At 42.6% G+C, this 23236-nt stretch overlaps 1 protein-coding gene across 1 annotated transcript in view; it reads right to left on the bottom strand.

Annotated features, from left to right (window-relative positions):
* Positions 1 to 8082: 8082 nt before the first annotated feature.
* Positions 8083 to 23236, bottom strand: part of dvl3 (dishevelled, dsh homolog 3 (Drosophila)) — a 38483-nt gene continuing 23329 nt past the window's right edge. The window contains exons 2-3 of the mRNA NM_001140662.1: positions 9203 to 9361; positions 8083 to 8530 (exon numbers count right to left, since the gene is read on the bottom strand). Of these exons, the coding sequence (NP_001134134.1) occupies positions 9310 to 9361 (52 nt within the window). The 3' untranslated portion in view covers positions 8083 to 8530; positions 9203 to 9309. The remainder of the gene's footprint in view (positions 8531 to 9202; positions 9362 to 23236) is intronic.

The following is a 23236-nucleotide window of genomic DNA, read 5'->3' as shown; positions in this document are numbered from 1 at the left end:
GTTTCACAATTCCTGACATTTAATCCTAGTAAAAATTCCCTGTTTTAGGTCAGTTAGGATCACTACTTTATTTTAAGAACGTGAAATGTCAGAATAATAGTAGAGAAAATGATTTATTTCAGCTTTTATTTCTTTCATCACATTACCAGTGGGTCAGAAGTTTACATACATTCAATTACTATTTGGTAGCAATGCCTTTAAATTGTTTAAATTGGGTGAAACGTTTCGGGTAGCCTTCCACAAGCATCCCACAATAAATTGGGTGAATTTTGGCCCATTCCTCCTGACAGAGCTGGTGTAACTGAGTCAGGTTTGTAGGCCTCCTTGCTCACGCACACCTTTTCAGTTCTTCCCACAAATGTTCTATAGGAATGAGGTCAGGGTTTGTGATGGCCACTCCAATACCTTGACTTGGTTGTCCTTAAGCCATTTTGCCACAACTTTGGAAGTATGCTTGGGGTCATTGTCCATTTGGAAGACCCATTTGCGACCAAGCTTTAACTTCCTGACTGATGTCTCGAGATGTTGCTTCAATATATCCACGTAATTTTCCTCCTCATGATGCCATTATTACTGCATGGTCGGAACTAGAAGCACCAGCATTTCGCTACACTTGCATTAACACCTGCTAACCATGTGTATGTGACAAATTACATTTGATTTGATCTATTTTGTGATGTGCACCAGCCCCTCCTGCAGCAAAGCACCCCCACAACATGATGCTGCCACCCCCGTGCTTCACGGTTGGGATGGTGTTCTTCGGCTTGCAAGCGTTTTTCCTCCAAACATGACGATGGTCATTATGGCCAAACAGTTCTATTTGTGTTTCATCAGACCAGAGGACATTTCTCCAAAAAGTACGATATTTGTCCCCATGTGCAGTTGCAAACCGTAGTCTGGCTTTTTTATGGTGATTTTGGAGCAGTGGCTTCTTCCTTGCTGAGCGGCCTTTCAGGTTATGTCGATATAGGACTTGTTTTTCTGTGGATATAGATACCTTTGTACCCGTTTCCTCCAGCATCTTCACAAGACCCCTTGCTGTTGGTCTGGGATTGATTTGCACTTTTCGCACCACAGTACGTTCATCTCTAGGAGACAGAACGCATCGCCTTCCTGAGTGGTATGACGGCTACGTGGTCCCATGGTGTTTAAACGTGTGTACTATTGTTTGTACAGATGAACGAAGTACCTTCAGGCATTTGGAAATTACTCCCAAGGATGAACCCGGACTTGTGGAGCTCTACAATTTTCTTTCTGAGGTCTAGGCTGATTTCTTTTGATTTTCCCATGATGTCAAGCAAAGAGACACTGAGTTTGAAGGTAGGCCTTGAAATACATTCACAGGTACACCTCCAATTGACTCAAATTATGTCAATTAGCCTATCAAAACTTCTAAAGCCATGACATCATTTTCTGTAATTTTCCAAGCTGTTTAAACGCACAGTCAACTTAGTGTATGTAAACTTCTGACCCACTGGAATTGTGATACAGTGAATTATAAGTGAAATAATATGTCTAAACAATTGTTGGAAAAATTACTTGTATCGTGCACAAAGTAGATGTCCTAACCGACTTGCCAAAACTATTGTTTGTTAACAAGACAATTGTGGAGTGGTTGAAAAACGAGTTTTAATGACTCCAACCTAAATGTATGTAAACCTCCGACTTCAACTATACAATCACAAATGCATCCACAAAGGCATCCCCACACACAGTTGCCAACACACAGCAGCACAGACACACAGCTCCCAAATGAGCGAACCAACTGAAGCCAAAACAGATCCTACCAAAACTCAATTAAACAAGTCTGTTGACTGTTCCCTAGCTAGTAAACAGTCACACACACACACACACACACACGAACTAGACACACACACACGTACTCTGCTCCTCTCAATCCACAATTCCACACACGCATCCTATCCAGTAGTGTGTTACGGCTCAATTCTGATCATAGTTGTGAGTTACACCGTCATGTAACTTTTACATACAGTAACACCCCGGTGTGATGTATTTCAAGTGTTGAGAGTGTTAACATACAATATCTAGCACTTGGGTGATGCAGTTGGTGACACACTGCAGTGAAGTGAACACATACACAGGCCTCTTCTCAACACTGATGAGGGACGTCTGCATACAGAGGGGTCATGCAGATATACAGAGAGAAAGACAGAGAGGGAGAAAGAGAAAGGGAGAAAGAGAGCAAGAGGGAGGCAGATGGACAGAACAAAAAAACTGGATTTGGGAGAAATGAGAGAGAGAGAGAGAGAGAGAGAGAGAGAGAGAGAGAGAGAGAGAGAGAGAGAGAGAGAGAGAGAGAGAAATAGAGGGAGGGGGAGAGAGAGAGAGAAATAGAGGGAGGGGGAGAGAGAGAAAAACACTGGACTGCGGTGGAATTGAGATGGGGATAGGTGATGACGGTGATAAACATAAAGAACAGTTGCTCACCCATGACACGACTCGGCCATTGAAAAAGGGCAGTTTGGCATTGTCGTCTGAGATCTCCTCTTTCACCACCCTGAGGGGGAAAAAAATAGAGTCAAAATCCACCGGGTCACACACATCACAACATTAAAGGCAACCTCAGCAACGTGTATAAAAAAAAAAATACCCTTGGCCAGTATATTAGGTACACCACCCCATTCACGAAACTGGTTTGCGAAACTGGTTTGAGTCACTGCTGTGGCTTGCTATCTAATGCAGACAGACAGGCATCCAGTTACTGTTCGATTGAGCGATAGAATGGGAAAAACAAGTGAGCTAAGCAACTTTGAGAGTGGTATTATCGTCGGTGCCAGGCGCGTCGGCATCCAGAGCACTTCACGCATGACAGTGTCTAGGGTTTACCGAGAATGGTGCGACAAACAAAAAGCATCCAGTCGGTCTGTGGGTGAAAACAGTTCGTTGATGTTAGAAGTGGAGGGAGAAGGTCAAGAATCGTGAAAGCTAACAGGCGGGGGTCACAGACAAATAACGGTGCAGTACAACAGTGGTGTGCAGAACGGCATCTCGGAATGCACAACTCTTCGATCCTTGTCACGGATGGGATACTGCAGCTGGCGACCACACCGGGTTCCACCCCTATCAGCTAAAAACAAGAAGAAGTGGCTCCAGTGGGCAGGCAATCACCAACACTGGACAATTGAGGAGTGGAAAAACATTGCCTGGTACATGACAGCGAGTTCAGTTTTCTTGAGTGGCCTGCGCAGTCCCCAGACCTCAACCCAGTAGAGCATCTTTGGGATGAGATGTAATGGGCTATTCGCAGCATAAGTGTACCGCCGTCCATTTTGCTTGATGACATCATGTCAGCATGGTCCAACAACCCTATGGAATGTTTCTGACACCTTGAAGAATGCCCTAAGTAATTCAGATTGTTATGGAGGCGAAGGGGAGGTCCGACCTGGTACAAGTTGGGTGTACTTAATAAACTGTCCAGTGAATGTATACACTGTGTTCTGAAATTATGACACCCTTGATAAAGATGAGCAAAAATGACCATAAAATTCAATATTCAAATACTGAGCTATATTGAATGCTCCAAAAATTGGGATTATTATTTTATACTAATACAATTGCTCAAAGAGGTTTTGTTTAACATCAAAATCAAAAAGGTAGCGGTCAAATTATTGACACCCCTGTTTTCAATACCTCACCTTGTGAGGATAATGGCACCGAGCCTTTTTCAGTGCTGTTATCCTCGCAAGGTGAAGTATTGAAAGGTATTGAAAACAGAACTTCCGGTTCCGGTGGCATGCATTGAAACGCATGGCTTTCTTTTGCAAAATATGAGTTAACAGATTTATTTTCAAATAATTGTCAACATAACACCATATTAAGATGTGGGACGTTCACTGTATTACAAGGAACAACTAGCAGCTCTATTTCGCTCCAGCAGCTAGCATAATCTGTCCATTCACAATTCACCTGTGGGAACATGGTGGCTCTCAACACCTGACAACAGAAAGAGTTGACCGCTACCATCAGGAAATTACCTCTGCCCTCGACTTGCAATTAAAACCGGAAAATGAATATGTTGCAGTGCTCACTTCTAAAGTGGATAACTACTCAACTAAAGCGGAAAGTTTGGAGACAGCGTCCAATGTGACAGAGTAACAACTTCATGACCTGCAAACAACGCAAACTAACCCTTTACAGCCTGAGCGAAATATTCAATTTCTTGCTGGATCGGCACTGAGCAAATTTCAGGTCTGCTGAGCGCGAACTTGAACATTCTGAAAATTCTGTGCAACGTCCAGCGTGCGTTTACTGTGAAGACTGAGGCTGTACCCGCTTTAAGTTACAGTTTTAACAGTGGCCAAGTAGGATAGTGTGGCTATATGATCATAATGTAGGCATACTAGAGTGGCCTACCATCAAAAACAGTGTACAAAATGCATCCCATAACATTTTAACATGGAAATAGCTGTTCTATCATTCAGCCTACAGCAGCAGCCAATGTGTGGTGTTCAATGTAGGCCTACATTCCATGACACTTTTGAAAAAAAAAAAACATACAGGGCTTGACATTAACCTGTTTATGCACTTGTCCTTCAGACAAGGAGGTGACTGAAAATGTTGTGTCGTTTGATGCAAGAAATAACCTTACAAAATAAACCCCATTATTATTCCCATTCCATTATTACAGAAAATCAGAGAAATTATGCTACCCTCTGTCTATTCAAATCAAATCAAATTTATTTATATAGCCCTTCTTACATCAGCTGATTTCACAAAGTGCTGTACAGAAACCCAGCCTAAAACCCCAAACAGCAAGCAATGCAGGTGTAGAAGCACGGTGGCTAGGAAAAACTCCCTAGAAAGGCCAAAACCTAGGAAGAAACCTAGAGAGGAACCAGGCTATGAGGGGTGGCCAGTCCTCTTCTGGCTGTGCCGGGTGGAGATTATAACAGCACATGGGCTAGATGTTCAAATGTTCATAAATGACCAGCATTGTCAAATAATAATAATCATAGTAGTTGTCAAGGGTGCAACAAGTCAGTAACACAAGAGTAAGTGTCAGTTGGCTTTTTCATAGCCGATCTTTGAGAGTATCTCTACCGCTCCTGCTGTCTCTAGAGAGTTGAAAACAGCAGGTCTGGGACAGGTAGCACGTCCGGTGAATAGGTCAGGGTTCCAGTAGGTCTGGGACAACAGGTCTGGAACAGGTAGCACGTCCGGTGAACAGGTCAGGGTTCCATAGCTGCAGGCAGAACAGTTGGAACTGGAGCAGCAGCACGGCCAGGTGAACTGGGGACAGTAAGGAGTCATCAAGCCAGGTAGTCCTGAGGCATGGTCCTAAGGCTCATGTCCTCCGAGAGAGAGAAAGAAAGAAAGAAAAAGAGAGAATTAGAGAGAGCATATTTAAATTCACACAGGACACCGGAAAAGACAAGAGAAATACTCCAGATGTGACAGACTGACCCTAGCCCCCCGACACATAAACTACTGCAGCATAAATACTGGGGCTGAGACAGGAGGGGTCAGGAGACACTGTGGCCCCATCCGATGAAACCCCCGGACAGGGCCAAACAGGTAGGATATAACCCCACCCACTTTGCCAAAGCACAGCCTCCACACCACACCACTGGAGGGATATCTCCAACCACCAACATACCATCCCGGGACAAGGCCGAGTATAGCCCACAAAGATCTCCGCCACGGCACAGCCCAAGGGGGGGCGCCAACCCAGACAGGAAGACCACTAAGTAGTCTATTGGCTACTTAGCTTATTCAAGCCAGTCTCAAAATACAACACTGCCCCTTAAGACCAAAAAAGCTCTTTCCCTGACTCGCTTTTCAAAGATGTCTAGAAATGTACACGTTCTATTTGCATATACAGTGCATTCGGAAAGTATTCAGACCCCTAGACTTTAAATGAAATAAAAAAAACATCCTCACCAATCTACACATAATGAGATGACAAAAACAGGTTTTTAAAAATGTTTGCAAATTTATTACAATTATAAAACAGAAATAACTTATTTAGTAAGTATTCAGACCTTTTGCTATGAGACTCGATTATAGTCCACCTGTGGTAGGTAAATTCAATTGATTAAAAAAAAGGAGAGAAGCACACTAGAAGCTCAAATGCAATAATTGAATAACCTAATAACCAACGTTTCGACAGACAAGCTGTCTTCATCATGCTGTCTACTCTGATGACAGCTTGTCTGTCGAAACGTTGGTTATTAAATTATTGCATCTGAGTTCCTAGTGTGTGGCGCTCCTTTTCATTTTCAAGTGTTCTACTCTGCTGGCCAGCATCTCGCCTAAACAGGTGTGCGTTTCTTTCGCCTCCAAATTCAATGGATTGGACATGATTTGGAAAGGCACAAACCTGCTTATATAAGGTCCCAGTTTACAGTGCATGTCAGAGCAAAAACCAAGTCATGAGGTCGAAGGAATTGTCAGTAGAGCGCCGAGAAAAGATTGTGTCGAGGCACAGATCTGGGGAAGGGTACCAAAAAAATGTCTGCAGCATTGAAGTTCTCCAAGAACACAATGGCCTCCACCATTCTTAAATGGAAGAAGTTTGGAACCACCAAGAGACTCTTTCTAGAGCTGGCCACCCAGCCAAACTGAGCAATCGGGGGAGAAGGGCCTTGGTCAGGGAGGTGACCAAGAACCCGATGGTCACTCTGATAGAGCTCCCGAGTTCCTCTGTGGAGATGGGAGAACCTTCCAGAAAGACAAGCATCTCGGCAGCACGCCACCAATCAGGCCTTTATGGTAGTGGCCAGACGGAAGCCACTCCTCAGTAAAAGGCACATCACAGCCCACTTGGAGTTTGCCAAAAGGCACCCAAAGGACTTTCAGACAAGATTCTCTGGTCTGATGAAACCAAGATTGAACTCTTTAGCCTTAATGCCAAGCGTCACGTCTGGAGGAAACCTGGCATCATCCCCATGGTGAAGCACGGTTGTGTCAGCATTATGCTGTGGTGATGTTTTTCAGAGGCGTGGACTGGGAGACTAGTCAGGATTGAGGGGAAAGATGAACAGAGCAATGTACAGAAAGTTCCTGGATGAAAACCTGCTCCAGAGCGGTGCTCAGGACCTAAGACTGGGGACAAAGATTCACCTTCCAACAGGACAATGATCCTAAGGACAGTCAATACAACGCAGGAGTGGCTCGGGACAAGTCTCTGAATGTCCGGACATTAACCTGATCGAACATCTCTGGAAAGACCTGAAAATAGCTGTGCAACAACACTCCCCATCCAACCTGACAGAGCTTGAGAGGATCTGCAGAGAAGAATGGGAGAAATTCCCCAAATACAGGTGTGCCAAGCTTGCAGCATCATACCCAAGAAGACTCAAGGCTGTAATCGCTGTCAAAGGTGCTTCAGCAAAGTACTGAGTAAAACAGTCAGAATACTTATGTAAATGTAATAGTTTAATTTGAATAACTGCAAAAATGTCAAAGAAATCTGTTTTTGCTTTGTCATTATGAGGTATTGTGTAGGATAATAAGGATGTAATGTAACAAGATGTGGAAAAGGTAAAGGGGTATGAATATTTTCCAAATGCGCTGTAGGACTACTGCTGCTCTGATTGGTTTACGGCGCACCGGTTTGCGCACAGTACTGGAGACTTGCGCAATAGAATCGATAAGCTACAACAAAATCTCTTTCATAGTTCTTTTTATTTCGGTATGTTGCATTGAAAGTGGCTAATATTGCTTTGATTCGATCACAATTGCCACAGTAAAGGGAAACGTTGACAGTGTTAACGGGGAAAACTCTAGAAAGTTGAGCGAAGTTCAATCTCGTGCTTCTCCCGCGAGGTCACTCTGTGCGGCAGTCCAGGGGGAGCTGTGTGGCAGTCTCGGGGCTACTGCACGCCAGCAGCTTAGAGGGAACATTGATCATGACCTTTGCCTGCATTAATGAGTATAAATACATTTTACTGTGAACAAGTTACAGCTGTTTTAGTGCCCGAAGGTATTTTTCTATGGCATGATCCTTGATCAGACATTTTCTAATCTGGATAGTAGTATTTTAAACACAAATCTGCACCAAAACAAATTACAAATAGCATTTAGTCTTACATTTGATAAGGAAAGACAAACAAGTAATATAATATTAATGAAACAAAAACTTTATTGAAAAAATAAGGTTAGAGGAATACATTGTCTCATTCAAACCTGTAACCATCATAGCCATAACATTATATACAACATTCATCTCAGGGATATTCTCATCAAAATGGATCTGGACGGGGAGCAACGCTGGGCAGTATCTTACACCTGGAGGGGGACAGGCATCAGTTGGCATGGCATCAAGCGTACTGTATTTCTATAACCTCCCTAAACCAGCCTGATCTTGCAAGCATATATTCTGTTTCTCTGCAAGTGAAGAGAAACCAGTCTGAGCAAAGTGGTCAATCTATTTGATTCAACATCAATATGGAGTATATTCTTTAATATTTGCATCATGTGTTTGGACATACTGAGCCATCTGCTCGTGGGATGCCTTCCTCAGGATCTCAGTCTGTTTGACAGCCAGACCTCTGACACGACCCAGCTCCTGTAGTAGAGAGAGATTTATTGCTAAGGCAACACAGAGGAATTCTTGTATAAATATGATAAGAGTCCCTTTGGGGGCTGGGCTGCCCTACACTCCTCTGTCAGCTCAGTGTAGCCCACGCCAGGTTCACCCTGCACAGGTGGAACAAAGATTTATTATATTTCAATGCTAGGGCTGCGTTCCAAAAGGCATCCTAATCCATAGAGAGGGCATCAGTGTGGACATATTTGACAGTTACCTTTACTAGTGCCTCTGTCCGCAATGAATCACACTACCTGGAGTGCCTCAACCTACAACAATTTTGGTCCCCTACTACACATAACCGCTTGCCCTCGCATTCAGGTGCTACTCAAACAAACCACATCCTATTCTCCTTTCTATCTTTCCTGTAACAAAGCCAATGATTTCTACAGTAGTCCTCAAGTACATTTAAGTTTCACTCTTTCTGCTCTGACTATCAGCCAAATGTTAGTGTGGTCTTCCAACAGATTGTGCCACATAGCCAACTCCTATGTATAGCCAACTTCTATGGTAACATAGCATGACAACTATCATACAACAGGATGAACAGATCTGGGACCAGGCTAGCCAAATGTTGATTCTTCGCCACAATGTTCACCTTCCTGTCCTGTGTGTGTGTTCTGTTACCCTGGCTTATCATATCGTGCTCACCTGGGCTGTGAGGGTATGTCCTGTGAGTGTGTGATTGTCCCTCAGCCCTTTCTTCAGCCTCAGCAGCATGTTGTCCCTGCCAGTCCTTGTCACCGTGGGGACAGCTTCTACAGTGTCCTCCTCACGAAGGTTTGAGAGCCGACAGTCCACCCCACTGTCCTATAGAAAGAGAGCATTTCAAAATGATAGACCTAATAATAATAATAATAATAAATACATATACATTCAGTTCCTTCAGAAAAGTATTCAGAACATGACTTTTTCCACATTTTGTTATGTTACAGCCTTATTCTAAAATGGATTAAATAGTTTCCCCCCCCCGCATGAATCTAAACAAAATACCACAATGACAAAGCGAAAACAATTTTTTTGAAATATTTGCAAATGTATTTACATAAGTATTCAGACCCTTTACTCAGTACTTTGTTAATGCACCTTTGGCAGCGATTACAGCCTTGATTATTCTTGGGTATGACGCTACAAGCTTGGCACACGTGTATTTGGGGACTTTCTCCCATTCTTCTCTGCAGATCCTCTCAAGCTCTGTCAGGTTGGATGGGGAGTGTCGCTGCACAGCCATTTTCAGGTCTCTCCAGAGATGTTTGATCAGGTTCAAGTCCGGGCTCTGGCTGGGCCACTCAAGGACATTCAGAGACTTGTCCCAAAGCCACTCCTATTGATATCCTGTTGGAAGGTGAACATTTGTGCCAGTCTGAGGTCCTGAGCGCTGTGGAGCAGATTTTCATCAAGGATCTCTCTGTACCTTGTTTGCTCCATTGATCTTTTCCTGACTAGTCTCCCAGTCCCTGCAGCTGAAAAACATCCCTACAGCATGATGCTGCCACCACCATGCTTCACAGTAGGGATGGTATTGGCCAGGTTAATAAGCGGTGCCTGGTTTCCTCCAGAGGTGACACTTGGCATTCAGGCCAAGGAGTTCAATCTTGGTTTCATCAGACCAGAGAATATTGTTTCTCATGGTCTGAGAGTCCTTTAAGGTTCTTTTTGGCAAACTCCAAGCAGGCTGAGGAGTTGCTTCCGTCTGGCCACCATAAAGGCCTGATTGGTGGAATGCTGCAGAGATGGTTGTTTTTCTGGAAGGTTCTCCCATCTCCACAGAGGAACTCTGGAGCACTGTCAGAGAGACCATCGGGTTCTTGGTCACCTCCCTGACCAAGGCCCTTCTCCCCTGATTGCTCAGTTTGGCCAGGGGGCCAGCTCAAGGAAGAGTCTTAGTGGTTCCAAACTTTTCCCCTTTAAAAATGGAGGATAAAAGATAAGTCAAAATACAACAAAACAAAAATTAAGTTTAAATGAACTGATGGGCAGTGTTGTTACAGCTCATGTCCGTTTGCCTGAGGCTGATGTCGCGCAGGTGTTTGTACACATGTATACACACACACACACACACACACTCTCATTCAAATGCACACATACATGGACACACACGTAAATACTGCCATATATGCACTCAAACATATTCAGTGTTATGATATTTGTTGTCCTTGAGATATTTTGTTTTTTGTATTGTTGTTTCCATTTGTCTCTCTTTTTTATCTTTTGTTCATTTTGTTGGTGCATTGGGGGATGGGGGCTTGTGGGGGAGGGGGGGTAATGAGCATGGGGAGAGGAATCATTTCATTTTTCTTGGGGGGGGGGGATGGTTGAGGGGACGCTCTTGGGGAACTGTGTATGGGATCTTGAAGGGCTGGTGGCCTGGCGTTTGGGAGCTTGGGCAAGTGGCTGATAGGTCGCTGATTGGGGTCCCGGTTTTTGACGTTGTGTGAGATCTGTCGACGTGCCCTTGAGCAGGGCGTTGACCCTGGTTGCTTCTGTGCGTTGCTCTGGGTGGGAGTCTGTTAGATTAAAATGTAATGTAGATGTTGAGTGGCTTCACTGCAAGTAGATTGCATGTTTTAATATTCAACAAAAAAAGAAAAAGAAAAGGCCACTGTGTTCTTCAGGACCTTCAATAGTACAGAAAAGTTTTGGTACCCTTCCCCAGATCTGTGCCTCGACACAATCCTGTCGCCAACCTCATGGCTTGGTTTTTGCTCTGATATGCACTGTCAACTGTGGGACCTTATATAGACAGGTGTATGCCTTTCCAAATCATGTCCAATCAGTTGAATTTACCACAGGTGGACTCCAATAAAGTTGTAGAAACATTATTAGATAATGATAATAGATTTCAAAAAGCATTTTTCAAAGGCTGGCCATGATGTTCCACCTGGCTACCCCTACCCCGGCCAACATCTCAGCACCCCCTGCAGCAACTTGCCCAAGCCCCCCCCCCCAAAAAAAAATCTGGATCCCTACAAATCAGCTGGGCTAGACGATCTGGACCCTCTCTTTCTAAAATTATCCGCTGAAATCGTTGCAACCCATATTACTAGCCTATTCAACCTCTCGTATCATCTGAGATTCCCAAAGATTGGAAAGCTGCTGCGGTCATCCCCCTCTTCAAAAGGGGGAGACACTCTAGACCCAAACTGTTATAGACCTATATCCATCCTGCCCTGCCTTTCTAAAATCTTTGAAAGCCAAGTTAACAGATTACCGACCATTGAATCCCATCCTTCTCTGCTATGCATTCTGGTTTCCGAGCTGGTCATGGGTGCACCTCAGCCATGCTCAAGGTCCTAAACGATATAATAACCGCCATCAATAAACGACAGTACTGTGCAGCCTTCTTCATTGACCTGGCCAAGGCTTTCGACTCTGTCAATCACCACATTCTTATCGGCAGACTCAATAGCCTTAGCTTCTCAAATGACAGCCTCGCCTGGTTCACCAACTACTTCTCAGATAAAGTTCAGTGCGTCAAATCGGAGGGCCTGTTGTCCAGACCTCTGACAGTCTCTATGGGGGTACCACAGGGTTCAATTCTCGGGCTGACTCTTTCGCTGTATATATCAATGATGTCGCTCTTGCTTGCTGGTGATTCTCTGATCCACCTCTACGCAGACGACAGCATTCTGTATACATCTGGCCCTTCTTTGGACACTGTGCTAACAAACTTCCAAACGAGCTTCAACACCATACACTCCTTCCGTGGCCTCCAACTGCTTTTAAATGCTAGTAAAACGAAGTGCATGCACTTCAATCGATTGTTGCCCGCACCCTCCTGCCCGTCCAGCATCACTACTCCGGACAGTTCTGACCTTGAATATGTGGACAACTACAAATACCTAGGTGTCTGGTTTACTCTGTAAACTCTCCTTACAGACTCACATTAAGCATCTCCAATCCAAAATTAAATCTAGAATCGGCTTCCTATTTCGCAAGAAAGCCTCCTTCACTCATGCTGCCAAACATGCCCTCGTAAAACTGACTATCCTACCGATCCTTGACATCAGCGATGTAATTTACAAAATAGCCCCCAACACTCTACTCAGCAAACTGGATGTAGTCTATCACAGTGCCATCCGTTTTGTCACCAAAGCCCCATATACTACCCACCACTGCGACCTGTCTGCTCTCGTTGGCTGGCCCTCGCTTCATATCCGTCGCCAAACCCACTGGCTCCAGGTCATCTATACGTCTTTGCTAGGTAAAGCCCCGCCTAATCTCAGCTCACTGGTCACCATTGCAACACCCACCCGTAGCACGCGCTCCAGCAGGTATATTGCACTGGTCATCCCCAAAGCCAACACTTCCTTTGGCCGCCTTTCCTTCCAGTTCTCTGCTGCCAATGACTGGAACGAATTGCAAAAAAAATACAATAAAAAAAAAAAAAAAAATGAAATAAAAATAAATTACTGAAGCTGGAGACTTATAATATCTTCCTCTAACTTCAAGCATCAGCTGTCAGAGCAGCTTACCTATCACTGTACCTGTACACAGCCAATCTGTAAATAGCACATCCAACTACCTCATTCCCATATTATTACTTACCCTCTTGCACCCCAGTATCTCTACTTGCACATCATCATCTGCACATCTATCACTCCAGTATTAATGCTAAATTGTAATTATTTCGCCTCCATATTACCTACCTCCCTACTCTTCTACATTTGCACACACTGTACATAGATTTTATATTATATTTTTCTTGTCTATTGTGTTGACTGTACGTTTGTTTATGTGCAACTCTGTTTTTGTCGCACTGCTTTGCTTTATCTTGGCCAGGTCGCAGTTGTAAATGAGAACTTGTTCTCAACTGGCCTACCTGGTTAAATAAAGGTGAAATAAAAAATAAAAAATGTAAAATCTATGGAAACAGGATGCACCAGAGCTCAATTTCGAGTCTCATAGAAAAGGGTCTTAATACTTAAGTAAATAAAGGTATTTCTGTTTTAATTTGTAATAAATCTTCCAAAATGTCTAAAAACCTGTTTTCGCATTGTTATTATGAAGTGTAGATTGTTCAGAATTACTTCTTTATTTAATGCATTTTAGAATAAGCCTATAAAGTAACAAAATATGGAAAAAGCAAAAGGGGTCTGAATACTTTCCGAATGCACTGTACTTTTGTATATACACTGACCCTACACTTTTGAACGGTACTTAGAAATGTCCTTGTTTTTGAAAGAAAAGCACATTTTTTGTCCATTAAAATAACATCAAATTGATCAGAAATATAGTGTAGACATTGTTAATGTTGTAAATGACTATTGTAGCTGGAAACGGCTGATTTTTTATGGAATATCCACACAGGCATACAGAAGCCCATTATCAGCAACCATCACTCCTGTGTTCCAATGGCACCTTTTGTTAGCTAATCCAAGTTATTCATTTTAAAAGGCTAATTGATCATTAGAAAACCCTTTTGCAATTATGTTAGCACAGCTGAAAACTGTCATTCTGATTAAAGACGCAATAAAACTGGCCTTCTTCAGACTAGTTGAGGAGCTGGAGTATCAGCATTTGTGGGTTCGATTACAGGCTCAAATTGGCCAGAAACAAAGACCTTCCTTCTCAGACTTCTCAGTCTATTCTTGTTCTGAGAAATGAAGGCTATTCCATGCGAGAAAATGCCAAGAAACTGAAGATCTCGTACAACACTGTGTAGTACTCTCTTCACAGAAGAGCGAAAACTGTCTCTAACCAGAATAGAAGGAGCAGTGGGAGGCCCCGGTGCACAACTGAGAAAGAGGACAAGTACATTAGAGTGTCTAGTTTGAGAAACAGACACCTCACAAGTCCTCAAATGTTGACTGTCCAGTGTCTGTGTCTCTTCTTTGCTCATCTTAATCTTTTATTTTTATTGGCCAGTCTGAGATATGGCTTTTTCTTTGCAACTCTGCCAAGAAGGCTAGCATGTTGGCTGTTGAGCACTTGTTGGCTGTCACAAGCAAAGCACCCCCACACCATTTCCTCCATGCATCACGGTGGCAACCACACATGGGGAGATCATCCGTTCACCTACTCTGCGTCTCACAAAGACACGGCGGTTGGAACCAAAAATCTCAAATTTGGACGCATCAGACCAAAGGACAGATTTCCACCGGTCTAATGTCCATTGCTCGTGTTTCCTGGCACAACAAGTTTCTCCTTCTTATTGGTGTCCCTTAGTAGTGGTTTCTTTGCAGCAATTCGACTAATGAAGGCCTGATTCACGCAGTCTCCTCTGAACAGATGATGTTGAGATGTGTCTGTTACTTGAACTCCGTGAAGCATTTATTTTGCCTGCAATCTGAGGTGCAGTTAACTCTAATGAACTTATCCTCTGCAGCAGAGGTAATTCTGGGTCTTCCTTTCCAGTGGCGGTCCTCATGAGAGCCAGTTTCATCATAGCGCTTGATGGCTTGGCAATTGCACTTGACGAAACTTTCAAAGTCCTTGACATTTTCTGGACTGACTGACCTTCATGTCTTAAAGCAATGATGGACTGTCATTTCTCTTTGCTTATTTGAGCTGTTCTTGATCTTTTGCCAAAATAGGGCTCTTCTGTATACCAACCCTACCTTGTCACAACACAACTTATTGGCGCAAACGCATTAAGAAGGAAAGAAATTACCTTTTAACAAGGCACACCTGTTAATTGAAATGCATTGGTTGAGGACAGCGGAGTCAATCACCACCTTCCGGAGACACCTGAAACCCCACCTCTTTAAGGAATACCTAGGATAGGATAAAGTAATCCTTCTAACCCCCCCCCCCCCTTAAAAGATTTAGATGCACTATTGTAAAGTGGTTGTTCCACTTGCACCAATTTGTAAGTCGCTCTGGATAAGAGCGTCTGCTAAATGACTTAAATGTAAATGTAAATGAGAGAATGCCAAGTGTGCAAAGCTGTCATCAAGGCAAAGGGTGGCTACTTTGAAGAATCTCAAATATATTTCGATTTTTTTTCAACACTTTTTGGGTTACTACATGATTCCATATATGTTATTTCATAGTTTTGACATCTTCACTATTACTCTACAATTTGGGACTTGATACCCTCATTTTAATCTCCACATCCTTGGCTTTTATTGGCGATCAATCTACTTTGAGTGTGGCCGTTTCTACGGGAATTTAAAGGGAAATACTCCGAAATGCATCATGAAAACAGGAACAGTTTGTCTTCGGGGTCGGTGGATATTGAAATTAAGTCTGTTAGCTTTGTAAATAAATATATATTTAGTCCCTATTTTGTTTTTCATTCTGTGGATTTTAATTTAGAAAAAGCCCATGTGTTCACTCACGAACTTGCAGACACTAACTTGTCAGATGACGTCTGAGGTTAGCGCTGTTCTGCCATGGAGGAGTGCCACAGAGTTCTATTGAGCAGTGACAACTTTTTGATCATGCCTGTTCCATTCACTCTAAACACGCTAAATTCTCAGAGTAACCTTTGAATCAAAAATGGTAGAAACAATGATAGAAACACTGTTTTTGACGCAATTCTCTATTGAATGAACATATTTCTACAAACCTTGAATGAATTAATACTTTTATGGGTGAACACCCTAAATTCTTTCCTCCAGTTCCCCTCACCCCGGTTTTAGCTTGCAGCTTTCACTGTCTAGGTTTAGGATATTTACTAGCTCATACCAGCGAGAAACGCAGCTATGTTATCGGCATATGACAGTACACAAAGAAAATCTAGATCACTTATTAAAAAATAGCCACAAATTCAGAAACGGAAGGAAAGGATAGCTAGTAAGCTAGAATGACAGCTAACGCTACCTGCTGCTTCTTCAAACAGCATTGCAACCAACATTATTCAGCGCTGCAAATAGACATTAACAAAATAATTTCGTCTTTCAAGTCACATTATTGATAAAACATTGTTATATCCAATTTAAGAACTTTCTTACCTCAACTGATCCACCTGGTTTCCACTTTCAAGTTGTCAAAATAGCACTCGAGATCCACCCTCCTTCCAGTCAGTAACCGGGACACTGCAGCAAAAGGGAGGATTTGCTCCATGACATTCATTGAAATGAAAAACCTAAACCAATTACAGTGCATTCGCCAAGTATTCAGACCCCTTGACTTTTTCCAGTTTTAGGTTACAGCCTTATGATTCTGTAAATAGCCCACCCAACTACCGCATCCCCATATTGTTATTTTCTTTTTGTTGCTATTTTGCACCCCAATATCTCTGCTTGCACATTCATCTTCTGCACATCTATCACTCACTCCAGTGTTTAATTGCTAAATTGTAATTATTTCGCCACTATGGCCTATTTATTACCTTACCTCCCTAATCTTACTACATTTGCAGACACTGTATATATATTTTTTCTATTGTGTTATTGACTGTACGTTTGTTTGTCCCATGTGTAACTCTGTTGTTTGTATCGCACTGATTTGCTTTATCTTCGCCAGGTCGCAGTTGTAAATGAGAACTTGTTCTCAACTGGCCTACCTGGTTAAATAAAGGTGAAATTAAAAATTTTAAAAATGAGTAAATCATTTTCCCCTCATCAATCAATACACAATACCCCATAATGACAAAGCAAAAACAGGTTTCTAGAAATATTTGCAAATGTATTACAAATAAAAAACTGAAATACCTTATTTACATAAGTATTGCTATGAGACTCAAAGTTGAGCTCAGGTGCATCCTGTTTCCATTGATCATCCTTGAGATGTTTCTATAACTTGACTGGAATCCACCTGTGGTAAATTCAATTAATTGGACATGATTTGGAAAAGTCTATATAAGGTGCCACAGTTGACAGTGCACAACCCAAGCCATGAGGTCGAAGGAATTGTCCGTAGAGCTCCAAGATAGGATTGTGTCGAGGCACAGATCTGGGGAAGGGTACCAAAGAAATTCTGCAGCATTGACGTTCCACATGATTCCATGTGTTATTTCATAAAAAGAAAGCAAAACCCTTGAATGTGTAGGTGTCCAAGCTTTTGACTGGTACTGTATATATTTGTAGCTCATGTTATGTGTAAATGTCCATTTTCAGAAATACAATTGGTGATTTGATGGCAGTGTTATTAAGGCTTTAAAGCTGCATTATGTAAACTTCAGTTTCAGCTGATCTATGACCCCAGCACGCTGTGTGGTCAGAAATGTGTTTTCCCTCATGCTGAACTTTTTCTCCTGTGGACTGAATCCCTGTATGTCTGATGTTTAATTGTGCATGTGTAACCGGTGTGAAATGGCGCGCTAATAGCGTTTCAATCGGTGACGCCACTCGCTCAGACCTTGAAGTAGTTGTTCCCCTTGGGCAGCAGCTTTTGTAGAGCGATGGGTAACGATACTTCGTGGGAGGCAGTTGTTGATGTGTGCTGAGAGTCCCTGGTTCGAGCCCAGGTAGGGGCGAGGAGTGGGACGGAAGCTATACTGTTACACGTGCATCTAAACGACCACATAGTCAATGTCAGTTCTCACTTGACATGAGTGATCAGATGTATGTGTAAATCTTCTTCCATTAAACTCCCATTAACCTGGACAGCCGCCTCATCCTTGTTCTGACCGGACCTTCTAGTCGTTGCTACTGGCCTTACGCCAGCACCTAAAATTTCTTATTACACTCATGGTCCTTCGATTCTCTACAACCCTCCCCTATTTTTCGTGTATCATTAAAACAGGTTAATATGCCCCACCAACATACAGATAGCCCCCTTCAATTGCTAAAATAAGTAAATCAAATCAATGATGAGAACAGTCAGATTAACTGATACCGGACAAGGAAATGGTGAACAAAAAGGGTTTTGAGTTCAAAGCCCAGGTGAGAACATGATGAATAATAATTACTGTATAAATGAACATGCAATGTAATCATGTATGCCAAATATGTAAGTTGAAAACACTATATTAAAAGCACTGTGTGTGCGCTCATCCCTAACCTTGCCAACAGACAAAGAGCTATGAACGGCTCAGAGGTTCACCAATCAGGGCCTTGATTGTCTCGGCAACAGTAAGATAAAGTAAAAAAAAATATGTATCTTTGGACACACATTTTCTTGCAATGTTCCCACGAAACGTGTCTAGAACATAAATATGTTATGTTCTGAGTACATGGCAACCATGTTCTGTGGGACGTTGATGGAAAATTATCCTAACCCACAGAAAACTGGACACATGAATGTTCTTGCAACGTTCCCATGAAATATGTCTAACATTATCTTAAGTTCTGAGAACATGGTAACCAAGTTCTATTTGATATTAAGGGAATAGTCTCTTGGAAACATTCCTTGCACATCACCAGAACATTCCTATTAAAACATTAACGACCTAATGAGATTCTTAAAAGGAACGTTCTCTAAAGTTGTGGGAACGTTTGTTGTTAGCTGGGATGTTACTTATGATCATAGCTCCTTGAATCTCTTAATCAGAGACGATTACTGCTGGCAGCTAGCACTGCCATACTTTAATTAATACGTTTTCTTCTGAGTGGCAGCTCACATGCACAATGTGGGAAATAATTTATATGAATTTAAATATTTTACCTGTAACCCCCCCACAAAAATAAAATGTTGGTCACAAAACTATAAAAGGCTCAATGCCGTTATCCTTGCAAAGGTTAGGTAAAAATGAAAGGAATTGAAACAATTTGACCCTCTCCTTTGAGGAAAAAAACCCATTACTTGTTTAACGAAAACTCTTTCGATGAGCAATTGTATTAATATAAAGTAATTTCCCATTTTTAGCATACAATATAGCTCAGTAATTGAATTATTTCTTTCATACACTCATTTTTGCTCATCTTTATCAAGGGTGTCAATTTCGGACCCCACTGTACCATCAGAGTGGGCACGTGCGAAAATCTAAACAATGGAGAAAGTCAATTACATTCTTACAAATTACAAGTAATTCTTGAAAATAAATTAACAGTATATTACATTAGTTGAAAGGACAGAAAGTCTTACAGATTGTGGCTTTTACATAATAACCTACTCCCTACATGGAGGCCAGGGTAGTGTTCATTAGGGCATACAACGGCAGCTGTTTTAAAAAGATGATCAGAAAATGAAATTAAGCTGCTCTTACTAGACAATACAACTCCATTTCAGTCATTTTCTTCTGTTCTGTGCAAAATGAACATGACCCGGCTGATGAGACACAGGAATGTATCTCTTAAAGGCCCAGTGCAGTCAAAAATGTGATTTTCCGGTGTTTTATATACACTGAGTGAACAAAACATTAGGATATTGAGTTGCACCCCATTTTGCCCTCAGAACAGCCTCAATTTGTCAGGGCATGGCCTCTACAAGGTGTCAAAAGCGTTCCACGGGGATGCTGGCCCATGTTGACTCCAACGCTTCCCACACTCGTGTCAAGTTGGCTGGATGTCCTTTGGGTGGTGGACCATTCTTGATGCACATGGGAAACTTAAGTGTGAAAACCCAGCAGAGTTGCAGTTCAGGTGCACACTCAAACCGGTGCGCCTGGAACCTACGACCATACCCCGTTCAAATGCACTTAAATCTTTTGTCTTGCCCATTCATCCTCTGAATGGCACACATACACAATCCATGTCTCAATTGTCTCAAGGCTTAAAAATCCTTCTTTAACCTGTCTCCTTCCCTTCATCTACACTGATTGAAGTAGATTTAACAAGTGAGACATCAATAGGAGATGATAGCCTTCACCTGGAAAGCACAGGTGTTCCTAATGTTTTGTACACTCAGTAAATATTTCCACACTATGATGTTGGAATAATACTGTGAAACAATACACACCAGTCTTTAGAATATCACACATTTGTCTCAGTGCATCTCTCAAACATTAACACACACTTACAAAAAGTTCACCCACGCCCCTAGCCCCTCCCCAGCTGCTCCTTGAAAAGGTACTGACTCCAAGTGAACCCTGTTGCCATAAAAACCACTAAGAGGAAGGGGAGACAGACAGCTGTTTAGAAAGTTGTTAGAGGTGAAGAGCATAACATATAAGAAAAAGAAAACATTTGAATAGAAAGAAGTATGTCTGGTTTAATACATCATTTAAAATGTCTTCCGCACTTAACTGAAATCCTTTACACAAACATTTACCGAAACATGTCTTACACACGAGTACAAACAAGAGTAGACAATCATGAGCAGGTACAGGCGCACACACCCAAGGTTCTGATGGACATCCACAGACAGAAGGTGTGCCATGGCTGTATATATCGGACTCTCTTCCTCTGTTGGACACATGATGTGATGTGCGTCTGTCTGTCTGTCCGTCCATCTGTGTGCGTGCGTTTAAGAAAGGGAGCAGCAAACAGTGAGTAGACATTTACCTGACCTAGTTATGTCCTTCTCCTGAGCCACGTTTGGATGTGTGTAAAAATACTATACAGATCTGTGATCTTAAATTGATCATTCTGATGTGCCGCACAGAATATTCCTCCGAATTAGGAAATGCTAACTTGTAGTGTATTCAAGGTTTAAAAAGGCTTCTGTAGTTTGTAATTTCCACTTAAAAATGTCAGACTTGATTTGCCCTAACAAAAAAATGTATACTATACAAAAATATAAAACGCAACATGCAACATGTCTGGTGAGTAAGCAGGCCATGGAAGAACGGACATTTTCAGCTTCCAGGAATTGTGTACAGATCGTTGTGGCATTATCATGCTGAAACATGAGGTGATGGAGTTGGATGAATGGCATGACAATTGGCCTCAGGATCTCATCAATGAGACAGTGTCCGTACCTCGATCTAGGGTGGGCAAAACTAACATGGCGGTGTTCACCTTAGCAATTTCACTGGAATAAAAACGTCCTCCATTCCTGTCATTATTGAAAGAGATTGTGATCTCACATCTCAAAAATAGGGCTACTTAATGTTAGATCCCTCACTTCCAAGGCAGTCATAGTCAATTAACTAAACACTGATCATAACCTTGATGTGATTGGCCTGACTGAAACATGGCTCAAGCCTGATGAATTTACTATGTTAAATGAGGCCTCTCCTCCTGGTTACGCTAGTGACCCTATCCCGTGTATCCAGGCTTTGTGGATGACCAGTGCAATATACCTGCTGGAGCGCGTGCTACGGGTGGGTGTTGCTATGGTGACCAGTGAGCTGAGATTAGGCTGGGCTTTACTTAGCAGAGACTTATAGATGACCTGGAGCCAGTGGGTTTGGCTACGGATATGAAGCGAGGGCCAGCCAACGAGAGCATACAGGTCGCAGTAGTGACATCGCCGATGTCAAGGATCGGTAGGATAGTCAGTTTTACGAGGGTATGTTTGGCAGCATGAGTGAAGGAGGCTTTGTTGCAAAATAGGAAGCCGATTCTAGATTTAATTTTGGATTGGAGATGCTTAATGTGAGTCTGTAAGGAGAGTTTACAGTCTAACCAGACACCTAGGTATTTGTAGTTGTCCACATATTCTAGGTCAGAACCGTCCAGAGTAGTGATGCTAGTCGGGCGGGCGGGTGCGGGCAACAACTGGTTGAAGAGCATGCACTTAGTTTTACTAGCATTTAAAAGCAGTTGAATGCCACGGAAGGAGTGTTGTATGGCGTTGAAGCTTGTTTGGAGGTTTGTTAGCACAGTGTCCAAAGAAGGGCCAGATGTATACAGAATGGTGTCGTCTGCGTAGGAGGTGGATCAGAGAATCACCAGCAGCAAGAGCGACATCATTGATATATACATAGAAAAGAGTCAGCCTGAGAATTGAACCCTGTGGCACCCCCATAGAGACTGCCAGAGGTCCGGACAGCAGGCCCTCCGATTTGACACACTGAACTCTGAGAAGTAGTTGGTGAACCAGGCGAGGCAGTCATTTGAGAAGCCAAGGCTATGGAGTCAGCCGATAAGAATGTGGTGATTGACAGAGTGGAAAGCCTTGGCCAGGTCAATGAAGACGGCTGCACAGTACTGTTTTGTCGATGGCAATTATGATATCGCTTAGGACCTTGAGCGTGGCTGAGGTGCACCCATGACCAGCTCAGAAACCAGATTGCATAGTGGAGAAAGGTAAGGTGGGATTCGAAATGGTCGGCGATCTGATTATTAACTTGGGTTTCGAAGATTTTAGAAAGGCAGGGCAGGATGGATATAGGTCTATAACAGTTTGGATCTAGAGTGTCTCCCCCTTTGAAGAGGGGGATGACCGCGGCAGCTTTCCAATCTTTGGGGATCTCAGACGATACGAAAGAGAGGTTGAATAGACTTGTAATATAGGTTGCAACAATTCTGCAATAATTTTAGAATGAAAGGGTCCAGATTATCTAGCCCAGCTGATTTGTAGGGATCCAGATTTTGCAGCTCTTTCAGAACATCAGCTGTCTGGATTTGGGTGAAGGAGAAGCGGGTGGTGATTGGGCAAGTTGCTGCAGGGGGTGCTGAGATGTTGGCCGTGGTAGGGGTAGCCAGGTGGAAAGCATGGCCAGCCTTTGAAAAACGCTTATTGAAATTAGAGGTCAACCGATTATGATTTTTCAACGCCGATACCGATACTGATTGGAGGACCAAAAAAGGCCGATACCGATTAATCGGCCTTTTTTGGTCCTCCAATCAGTATCGGCGTTGAAAAATCATGATCGGTCGACCTCTAATTTCAATGCCTGCCCTGTTTATATATTTGTAATAATGAGATTTACAACGATACTGAATGAACGCTTATTTTAACTTAATATAATACATCAAAATCAATTTAGCCTCAAATAAATAATGAAACATGTTCAATTTGGTTTAAATA

The sequence above is a fragment of the Salmo salar genome, chromosome 20 (assembly GCF_965601325.2).
Source record: "Salmo salar chromosome 20, fSalSal1, whole genome shotgun sequence".
NCBI lineage: Eukaryota > Metazoa > Chordata > Actinopteri > Salmoniformes > Salmonidae > Salmo > Salmo salar.
The sequence above is the reverse complement of the archived record's forward strand: the minus strand, read 5'-3'. Positions and strand labels throughout refer to the sequence as shown.